At 44.4% G+C, this 11,599-nt stretch overlaps 1 protein-coding gene across 1 annotated transcript; it reads right to left on the reverse strand.

The window, feature by feature from the left end:
* Positions 1 to 2,384: 2,384 nt before the first annotated feature.
* On the reverse strand, positions 2,385 to 3,005 carry LOC109773732 (uncharacterized). The gene has a single exon (XM_020332444.1). It carries the CDS (start codon positions 3,003 to 3,005, stop codon positions 2,385 to 2,387), a length of 621 nt encoding a protein of 206 aa, XP_020188033.1.
* Positions 3,006 to 11,599: the final 8,594 nt, after the last annotated feature.

The raw sequence follows: 11,599 nt of genomic DNA on the forward strand, positions 1-11,599 counted from the left end.
ATGTATTTCAGAAAAAGCATATTGAATCACCCGGGTGTTTTGACCTTCCTAGATATTGATTTTTTATAAAACAAAAAATGCATAATAAATTGACACTAGGCAATAGCTTAATAGGTTAGTACTGAATAATAATATTAAAAGTGCACCAAACCCATTCAAGAATGATGAAATATAGTATGAATACTTCAAAAATTATAGGGAGACATATCAACCAGCAAACGGATGACGCGGGGCCCTTTTCGCCCTCGAAGGCCCTAGGGTGCGGGTACTCCAACATCCTTTGTAGGAGTAATTCTTCAGACAAAAGCATTGGCGTTTAATGACTGCACCTCAATTATCCACAGGGTATTGCTTTCCGCTGCCGTACTAATCATTTCTCTCGCTAGTGTTCATAATAGCGTTCCATGCATCCTCGTTTCTTACCTCTCCCTTGACCGTACAAGGGGATCATGGGTACTTGCAAATCCTTAGAATGAGAAGAAGACGAAAAATAACTCTATTGCAATCGCAGTGTGAGAAGGAAGGAGGTTGACCAGTTCGGGGGTATGGGTGTGGGGGTTTCCAGCATCGAAACATGTGGGTGGTTTAGAGCATCTACAGCCGTACGCGGTACGCCCCAAACCTGCCACAAACGCCTGGCGGACAGCCCGGTCACTGACTGGTCACGAAAATGCGACCCAAATAGGCGCCTCAAACGGGCCTCAAATGCCCGGGTTAACCGACACCCCTCATATCCAGCCCAAATATGGGACGGATATGGGGGTGCCCGGGAGCGTCCACGACATCAGTCCCGGCCCACACGCTGGCCAGCCGGACCCCACATATATTCCTCCCCATCAGTTCGTCGAACCAAACCCTAGCCACTTCACTGCACTCCCCTCCGCCACCCAAGCTCTCGTTCGGTGATCTCAGGCCTTCTCTGGCATGGCGGGGAGTGAATCTAATTCTGACTTGTCTGGACCCATCGACTGGGGTGTCATCCCGTGTGGGTTCGAGGAGGAAATGGCCATCCGCATTGCACTCCGCCGCTCTCAGGAAGACAGCGCCTTGCCGACGGCAGGATTTGTCCGGCGTGACTCCATAGCATCGGCACATCGGGCCGTCGGAACCTCTGGGGCTGGATCATCGCGGTCCCAGGAGCCTTCAAATCTCCCCTTCCCCATCACCTGTCTCAGGGAGTATGAGTCACACCAGGACCGGTGTGCCCACCATGGGAAGGAGAGGATAAGGGCGGCGGAGGCCTGACAGATTGCTGCCGACATGGCAGCAACGGAGGCGGCTATGCGGCGGTTCGGACAGGCGTGGATGGCCGCGGCGGGGCAGGTGACCGCAGAAGAGGAAGCCATGATCTGCGCCCACATTGTAAAGAAGCAGCAGCATAGGAAAACGCGCGCCCTGGCCCGAGAGCAGAATCGGATGGTCCGTGCCATGGTCTGACTGCCACCCAAGGAGGAGAAGGAGGACAGCGACGGTTCGGACAACTCCGGCGATGAGCAGATCCGTCTCGATCTCTATCGCGTCTTCGACCGGTACTTCCGCGAGAAGGACGCTAATGGTGTCGGGAAGGGCAAGGGCAGTCGTGGATGATCTTGTCCACCATAGCCAAACATGCCAAATGTTGGTAGTCCGATGGCATGTTCTGATGTAGTAGCCGGACGATGTGTGTAATGCATCGTTACGTAGTCGCATGAGTTTCTATGGATTTGAGGTATGCTAACTGAGGTGTCCTGTTATGAGAAGGAAAACTTCAGGCTTTCCCAATTGGTGACCACGAATACGCCCGGAATCGTCCGCGGACGTTTGAGGGATCAAATTTCCAAGTCCGGATATAGATGCTCTTAGAGAAACTCCAACGTGCTGACCCAAACAGACGTGGGTTTTGTCCACTTTTTCATTTGGGTCGGCTCGTCCGCCCCCTTTTGCGTTTGGGTCGGCCGTGCGCCCAACGCGTGGACGCATTTTCATCCTCGCGATCGGCCTGCGTCCATTTTTAGCTCTTTTTGCAGACATATGAAAAATTGGCCCTGGTTCACATAATTCAAACAAAATACAAATATCTCATAGTTACACAACCGAATAAAATATCTCATAGTTTACAAGCCAAATAAAAATTAAATTGTCTCAAATACATTTTAAAAAAAGATAGCCGATACATCTATTGGTTGCCAACATGAACCCACATATGCTCAACCAAATCATCTTGCAGTTGAATGTGAGTTTCCAATCACGCATTTGATAATGAAATTCAGTGAACCGTGCAAATTTTGCCGCTCCTCCATGCTCAGGCACAACATTTTTCACCCTGAACTGAAACTCTTGGTCATAGATACGTTCCGGGCGCTAATCCTCTACGATCATATTGTGCATGATCACGCGAGCAGTCATCACCTCCCACAACTTCTTGTTGCTCGAAGTTCTAGCAGGATACCGAACGATGCTCCACTGAGATTGAAGAGCACCAAAGTCGCGCCCCACATCCTTACTAGAACTCTCTTGCTCTTGGCAAATCTCTTCCTCTTCTCTCCTACATGGTTGGGGATTGTCTTCACAAGAGTAGTCCACTGATGATAGATATCATCAGCTAGGTAGTATCCTTTGTTGTAGTGGTGGCCATTGATCTCAACATTGACCTCCAGGCAGTTATCTTCTACAAGCCTTGCAAACACCGAAGAGCGTTGAAGCACATTGATATCGTTGTGAGATCCGGCCATGCCAAAGAAAGAGTGCCAAATCCAGAAATCTTGTGAAGCCACAACCTCGAGTATGACAGTGCAAGCTTTGACATGGCCCCTATACTGCCCCTGGCAAGCCGAAGGGTGGTTCTTCCACTCCCAGTGCATAAAATCTATGCTACCAAGCATCCTCGAAAAGCCCCTGCTGGCATTCATCGCCGACAATAGGGTTGTATTCGCAACATTTGGCTCTCTAAATTTCTCCGAGCCAAACACTGCTATCACAGCCTTGCAGAACCTGTACATAGAGTTTAGGCATATGGACTCGCTCATTCGGACATACTCATCAATGAGATCACCAGGAACTCCGCATGCAAGCATTCGAATAGCTGCAGTGCATTTCTGATAAGAGGAGAAGCCAATCTTTCCCAGGGCATCCACCTTTGAAAGGGTCAAGAAGAGGGGTCTAGAGGGGGCGGTGATTAGACCCTCAACAAGTAAAAGTGGCAATTTTTAAGTTCTTCAAGTTAAGGTGGAGTTTTAGACCAAGTTTAAGCATTCACAATACATTTCAAGCAAGCATGGCAAGAGTATATGTAGCGGAAAGAGTAAACCATACTAATTGCAAGAAAGTAAAGGGATGGGATTGGAGTGGGCAAACGCAATGAAGACACAGAGATTTTTGGTGTGGTTCCAATAGGTGGTGCTATCGTACATCCACGTTGATGGAGACTTCAACCCACGAAGGGTAACGGCTGCGCGAGTCCACGGAGGGCTCCACCCATGAAGGGTCCACGAAGAAGCAACCTTGTCTATCCCACCATGGCCATCGCCCACGAAGGACTTGCCTCACTTGGGTAGATCTTCACGAAGTAGGCGATCTCCTTGCCCTTACAAACTCCTTGGTTCAACTCCACAATCTTGACGGAGGCTCCCAAGCGACACCTAACCAATCTAGGAGACACCACTCTCCAATAGGTAATAGATGTTGTGTTGATGATGAACTCCTTGCTCTTGTGCAACAAATGATAGTCTCCCCAACACTCAACTCTCTGTCACACAAATTTGGATATGGTGGAAAGATGATTTGAGTGGAAAGCAACTTGGGGAAGGATAGAAATCAAGATTCGTGTGGTAGGATTGGTATATCACATGAGTAGGTGGTTCTCTCTCAGAATATGTATGCTGGAAGTGTAAGCACGTTCTGATGGCTCTCTCACAAATGTAGACCGGGATGGAGGGGTATATATAGCCTCCACACAAAATCCAACCATTACACACATTTGACCCAACTCGGTCAGACCGAATAGAAGAACTCGGTGAGACCGATTTAGTTCAAAATGTGAATGTTAGGAATCTCGGTGGGACCGACTGGAACAACTCGATGTGACCGATGTGCTAGGGCTTAGGGCAAACATCAACTCGGTGGTGCCGATTGCATCAACTCGGTGAGACCAAAGTGAATCAATGAGCAAACAGAGAAGATGTCAAGCAAATTCCGTGGGACCGATTGCTCATTTCAGTGAGACCGAAATGTTATAAAGGGAAACAGAGAGTTTACAAGGCCATCTCGGTTTCACCAAGATCCGTATCGGTGTGACCGAACTGTTAGGGTTTCTAGTAGTGGCTATGTCATATGAACTCGGTGGCTCCAGGTAGAAAGAATTGGTGAGGCCGAGTTTGACTTTGGGTTTTGGACATATTTGGAATGAGAAAGTGGTTGAGGGCTTTGGAGCAATATCACCAAGCACTTTAGCAACTAAGCCATTAAGCAACACCTCATGCCCTTTTAATAGTATTGGCTTTCCTATGGACTCAATGTGATCTTGGATCACTCAAAGTAAAATGAAGAGTCTTGAGCTTTAGCCAATGCATGTCCTAGACACCTTGAAGGGGTTCCACATCCTCTTGTCCTTTCCACCTCATTGTTGAACTTGTCTGAAATACACTAGACAACAGCATTAGTCCAACAAGAGATATGTTGACATTAATTACCAAAATCACCCAGGGAGCACTTGTGCTTTCAATCTACCCCTTTTTGGTAATTGATGACAACATACATCAAAGCTTTAGACAAATGATATGAAGAGTAACAAGTAAAGCTTTGGAAAGACATGTAACATGCATAAGCTCCCCCTACATGTATGCAATCATGTGAAGATAGAATGTACTAACATGTGAATGCACAAGCATGACAGAGCAAGCAGAGAGTTACATGTATCTTGGCTATATGCATCAGAGCAAATGATATGATTAAGAAGTGTACCTCCATGTTTATGAATCCCTCTTGCAAACAATATGTACATTACCAAGAGATCATCATGCACATGAGTGTGATGCATATACTTACCTTGTGGTCTTGAGCTGACTTTGGAAAGAGTGAACTTGAGAAAACAGGGTTAGATAACACAAGAACACTCTAAGTAAAGCAGTTTAAGAGAACCACAAGAATACCAAGACTGGGATGACATGTAATGGGTGAGTACTGAGTACTTCATTGAGATATAGACATGTCCCCAAAGATTTAAAGATGTGCAATGAATTCCAAAGGTTTTTATGAATTCTTTCTCCCCCTGAATCTGATATTGGATAATGGGAGAAGATAGGGTGAGATAAGATCAAAGCAAGATAGGGTAATATCAGCCAAAATCGGAGCAACAAGAATTTTAACAATACCTAGGATCAAACATATTAACATGTCTTTCCCCTCTTAAAGACATGTGACTTCTCTCCTCTTTGTTAACAAGCATCTTGGAAGAGTCAGGATGTGCTCATTTCATAAGCTTTGATGTGCTCTCTCTCCCCCTTTGACATCAATTTCCAAGAAGGGCACTTCTGGAGCATGAGTCAAGTAGGTGTGGTCCTTGAGAGTAATTACAAAGCAACATGTAGTTTGTGATGCTGATAGAGCAAAGAATCATTGAGTGGAGCTGAAGAAAATAGGCAATAAGAAATGGCAAAACATTTCTCGGAATTGAAATCGATGACGCCGATTTGTGTTCCATCGGTGATGCCGAGATAATAGAGTCATAGTAAGTCCCGATCGGTGAGACCGAAGCAGTCCATGTCGGTTGTACCGATGAACAATTACAAGGTGTCCTTGTATTTCGATCAAGCCGATGGGCTTGGATTGGAGGGACCGAGTTCAACACAGAGTAAAGATTTTGTCTACTCAGCTCACTTGGCAAATGAAATCTCACAAGGATTTGCAAGGAATTAACTAAAAGATTTGCAATGAATTAAACACTGATAAAGAGCATAAAGATAAGAGAATCTAGATGAAGTTTTTTTTTGAAATGGAGAGAGACAAAATAGCAAGAAAAACATGCAAGTATAAACAGCAACTGAGCAAAAGAACACTAGAGAACTTCATCTAGAACAGGGGTCGGCGACAAATTCACCTATCTTAGAGTATATTGACTTAGGAGTCAAGTGAGATCACTTGATCATAGGTCCTACTCATTGATTAAGCTCAAAATAGGGTTACCATTTTTCGTTTAAGCATTTTGATGTATTCACACCTGAGTTGCTTTAGTTCATGACTTGGAGCAAAGCTTCTCTAAGGTGGGATTACATACCTTGGGTTGTGTTGTTGATCTTGATCATGTAGTTGAACTTGTGTTGGATGCTCAAGGTTGATGTAGTTCATCAAGAGTTGGAGCACCCTAGTAGCTTGAGTTCATCTTCCTACATGGGTTAGACTTGCAAGAGGAGCACTTGTGTATCCAAAATGACAATCATGAAACTTGATACCAAACAAAATTTGATATATTGAAATTGTCAAAGGATATGTTGAGTGTGTTTGTGCTTCCTTGAATTCAACAACCATATCGTGGGAACTTGGTGATGTAGAGATTGCTCAAAATGTGAGTGGCTTGCAATCTCATAGATTTGGGTTCATCCAAGTACCTACAAGGGTTATATAACATGCAAGGGTACAAGTATGGATCCAACACATATGATCATCATCATAAGAGAAATATCAAGGATTAGTCAAAAAGGTTCATGCCTTGCATGTATCCAAATGGAGTTTCTACTCCATGTTTGAAGCATCAATGATGTTCAATTCACCTCTCAAACGGCAAAATACTTTCTCATCAAGCAGTTTGGTGAATATATCCACCAATTTCTTATCGGTACGAACATGCTTAAGATTGATGTCTCCTTTAGCAACATGATCTCGAATGAAATGATGTCAAACTTCAATATGCTTAGTTCGAGAATGTTGTACGGGATTATGAACAACCTTAATAGCACTTTCATTATCACAAAGCAATGGAACATGTTTCACATGTATCCCATAATCCTTAAGAGTTTGGGTCATCCAAAGTAATTAAGCACAACATGATCCGACGACAATGTATTCCGCTTCGGCAGTGGATAAGGATACCGAGTTTTGTTTCTTGGAGGACCAAGATACAAGGGATCTACCAAGAAATTGATAAGTACCCGAAATGGACTTTCTATCGACCTTGTCACCGGCATAGTCCGAATCGGAGTAGCCAACAAGATCAAAAGATGACCTCTTAGGATACCAAATGCCAAAGTTTGGTGTATGAATTAAGTATCTCACTATCCTTTTCATGGCCTTAAGATGACATTCTTTAGGATCCGCTTGATATCGTGCACACATGCACACACTTAGCATAATATCGGGACAGGAGGCACATAGATATAACAATGAACCAATCATAGAGTGATAGACCTTTTGGTCAACCAGTTTGCCATCCTTAGTCAAGTCAAGATGTCCACTAGTAGGCATGGGTGTTCTCATACCTTTGCTTTCTTGCATGTTGAACTTCTTGAAAAGATCCTTGGTATACTTTGTTTGAGAAACAAAGGTACCTTCCTTAGTTTGCTTGATTTGCAAACCAAGGAAAAATTTGAGTTCACTCATCATAGACATCTCAAACTTCTCCGACATTAGTCTTCCAAACTTTTCACTAAAATGGGGGTTAGTAGATCCAAATATGATATCATCCACATAAATTTGGCACGCAAATAATTCACCATTAACCCTTTTAGTAAAAAGTGTAGAATCAATCTTCCCAATTCAAAGCCTTTTTCAATAAGAAATTTGGTCAAGCATTTATACCACACTCTAGGAGCTTGTTTAAGACCATAAAGAGCTTTGTGAAGTTTGTAGACATGATTAGGTTTCTTAGGATTCACAAAGCCGGAAGGTTGTTTAACATACACCTCCTCCTCAATTTCTCCATTAAGAAAAGCACTTTATGTCCATTTGGTATAAAGTGATATCATGGTTATTGGCATAAGCAAGTAAGATGCATATGGACTCAAGTCTAGCAACGGGGGCATATGTCTCACCATAGTCCATACCTTCGACTTGAGTGTAGCCTTGGGCGATGAGACGGGCCTTGTTGCGTACAACTTGTCCATCTTCATCTTGCTTATTCCAAAATAACCATTTGGTTCCAATGACATTTTCTTGTCGTCGGGATTTTCAACCAACGTCCACACTTGATTCCTCTCGAAATTATCTAGCTCTTCGTGCATAGCATTCACCCAATCCGGATCCTCAAGGGCTTCTTCAACCTTCATAGGTTCAACACTAGAAATGAATGATTAATGTTCACAAAAGTTAGCCAAATGAGTTTTAGAGTGAGTAATTCTCCCGGTTTGAATATCATCGAAGATTTGTTCGATGGGATGATCTCTTGTAACTCTTGCTCTAACTCGCGAGAGCTTTTGTTTGGCTTGGGGTGGAACATCCTCTTCATTGTCTTCTTCTTCTCCTCTTCTTTCTTCATTGTTGTTGGCGTTGTCGTTCTCTTGTGGAGGTGGAGAGGGAGGTCGATGTGGTTCATCTTGTTGTACTTCCTCATTTTCTCCGTCTTGACATGTCCCACTTGTGGATGCCTCCAAGTCAACTTGTGGTTCACATTGATGTGAAGTTGAGGCTTCCACTTGAATCGATGAGGTACTCTCCTTCACCTCCGTTGGGAGAATCTTGCCAATAGACAAGTCTTGAATTGCTTCCAAAGGGTCTTTGTCTCCGGTGAGAAGCTCGTATGCCGTCTTGCCGAGAAGCTTGTGAAGATATAGACGATCTGTAGCATGACAAGCTGTCTGAACGACTTCCGCCCAAAAATGTATTGGCGTCTTATATTCATCAAGCATCGTTCTCGCCATCTCAATGAGTGTCCGGTTCTTCCTCTCAACAACTCCATTTTGTTGAGGTGCATACTGTTGGGTAACGCAGTAATTTCAAAAAAAATCCTACGATCACGCAAGATCTATCTAGGAGATGCATAGCAACGAGAGGGAGAGTGTGTACATGTACCCTTGTAGATCGAAAGCGGAAGCGTTTAGTAACGCGGTTGATGTAGTCGAACGTCTTCGCGATCCAACCGATCCAAGCACCGAACATACGGCACCTCCGCGTTCAGCACACGTTCAGCTCGATGACGTCCCTCGTACCTTGATCCAGTTGAGGCCGAGGGAGAGTTCCGTCAGCACGACGGCGTGGCGATGGTGATGATGATGTTACCGGCGCAGGGCTTCGCCTAAGCATTACGACGATATGACCGAGACGTCTAACTGTGGAGGGGGGCACCACACACGGCTAAAAGATCAACTTGTGTGTTCTAGGGTGCCCTCCTCCCCGCGTATATAAAGGAGGGAGGAGGGGAGGGCCGGCCGGCCCCTAGGGCGTGCCTAAGAGGGGAGTCTTACTAGGACTCCTAGTCCTAGTAGGATTCCACCAAAAGGGAGAGAGGGGGAAGAAAGGAGAGGGAGAGGGAGTAGGAAACAGGGCGCCGCCCCTTCCCTTTTCCAATTCGGACTGCTAAGGGGGAGACGTGCGGCCTGCCCTGGCTGCCCTCCTCTCTCTCCAATAAGGCCCATGGTGGCCCATTAGTTCCCCCGGGGGGGTTCCGGTAACCCCTCCGGCACTCCGTTTTTACCCGAAACTATCCGGAACACTTCCGATGTCCGAATAACATGGTCCAATATATCAATCTTTATGTCTCGACCATTTAGAGACTCCTCGTCACGTCTGTGATCTCATCCGGGACTCCGAACAAACTTCGGTCATCAAAACACATAACACATAATACAAATCATCATTGAATGTTAAGCGTGCGGACCCTACGGGTTCGAGAACTATGTAGACATGACCGAGACACATCTCCAGTCAATAACCAATAGCAGAACCTAGATGCTCATATTGGCTCCTGCATATTATACGAAGATCTTTATCGGTCAAACCGCATAACAACATACGTTGTTCCCTTTGTCATCGTATGTTACTTGCCCGAGATTCGATCGTCGGTATCATCATACCTAGTTCAATCTTGTTACCGGAAAGTCTCTTTACTCATTCCGTAATACTTCATCCCGCAACTAACTCATTAGTCACATTGCTTGCAAGGCTTATAGTGATGAGCATTAGCGAGAGGGCCAGAGATACGTCTCCGGAACACGGAGTGACAAATCCTAATCTCGATCTATGACAACCCAACTAATACCTTCGGAGACACCTTTAGATCATCTTTATAATCACCCATTTATGTTGTGACGTTTGATAGCACACAAAGTGTTCCTCCGGTATTCGGGAGTTGCATAATCTCATAGTCTGAGGAACATGTATAAGTCACGAAGAAAGTAGTAGCAATGAAACTATAACGATCATAATGCCAAGCTAACGAATGGGTCTTGTCCATCACATCATTCTCCTAATGATGTGATCCCATTCATCAAATGACAACACATGTCTATGGTTAGGAAACATAACCATCTTTGATAAACGAGCTAGTCAAGTAGAGGCATACTAGGGACACTTTGTTTGTCTATGTATTCACACATGCACTAAGTTTCCGGTTAATACAATTCTAGCATGAATAATAAAAATTTACCATGATATAAGGAAATATAAATAACAACTTTATTATTGCCTCTAGGGCATATTTCCTTCACGTACGTAGCCGAGAACTCATGTGAAATCCCTTCTTCGTCAAGAAAGGTATCCACATTGGCGTTCTTGAACTCCGTTTCATTGTCGCTTCGAACCTTCTTGGTCTTCACTTCAAAAATGGTTTTGGGCCTTCCTAGGGAAGTTCTTGAAGATCTTTTGGACCTGCGATATATCATCAAGAAAGAACACCCACGTAAATCTTGAAAAATCGTCAACAATGACCAAACCGAACGAGTTACCACCGAGACTCTTGTAAGCATTGGGACCGAAAAGATCCATATGAAGTAGCTCAAGCGGTCTTCTCGTGGTCATGATGTTCTTCACGGGATGGCTTCCTCCAACCTGTTTTCCTGCTTGACAAGCACTGCCGAGTCTATCCTTGTCAAATATGACATCTTTAACACCAAGGATATGATCACCTTTAATAAGCTTATCAAGATTTTGCATGCCCACGTGACCTAACCTTCTATCCCATAACCAACCTTTAGAAGATTTAGCAATTAAGCAACTACGAGGTTGAGCTCTCTTAGTGAAATCAACAATGTATAGGTCACCTCTACGAATACCCGTAAAATGATTATCTCTTCGAAACACTTGGAAACCTACTATAGTAAATAGAACATTGAAACCGAAGTCAGCTAGTCCAGATACAAAAAGTAGATTATAACCAAGAGATTCAACGAACATAACATTCTGGATGGAGCTATCATGGGAGATGGCCACCTTACCAAGGCCAACTACCTTACCCTTGGAGTTGTCGCCGAAAGTGACATACTTGCAGGGACCATCGTTTTCAGCAAGCTCACTCCGGCCATATGATCAGTACGTCCACTATCAAGAACCCATTCCTTTCCTCCGGTCATGTAACCACAAAGGTTAGCCATAAGACCAAAGTGTCTCGTCGACTCATCAAGGTCAAAGTCACTATCATCATCCTCATCATAATATCCATGTTCAACATCATCATGTGAATGATCATCACCTAGAGAGA

The sequence above is a fragment of the Aegilops tauschii genome, chromosome 5 (assembly GCF_002575655.3).
Source record: "Aegilops tauschii subsp. strangulata cultivar AL8/78 chromosome 5, Aet v6.0, whole genome shotgun sequence".
NCBI lineage: Eukaryota > Viridiplantae > Streptophyta > Magnoliopsida > Poales > Poaceae > Aegilops > Aegilops tauschii.

What these genes read in the sequence shown, in the direction of transcription:
- LOC109773732 (XM_020332444.1), bottom strand. Translation starts at nt 3,005, where the DNA reads ATGAGCGAGTCCATATGCCTAAACTCTATGTACAGGTTCTGCAAGGCT.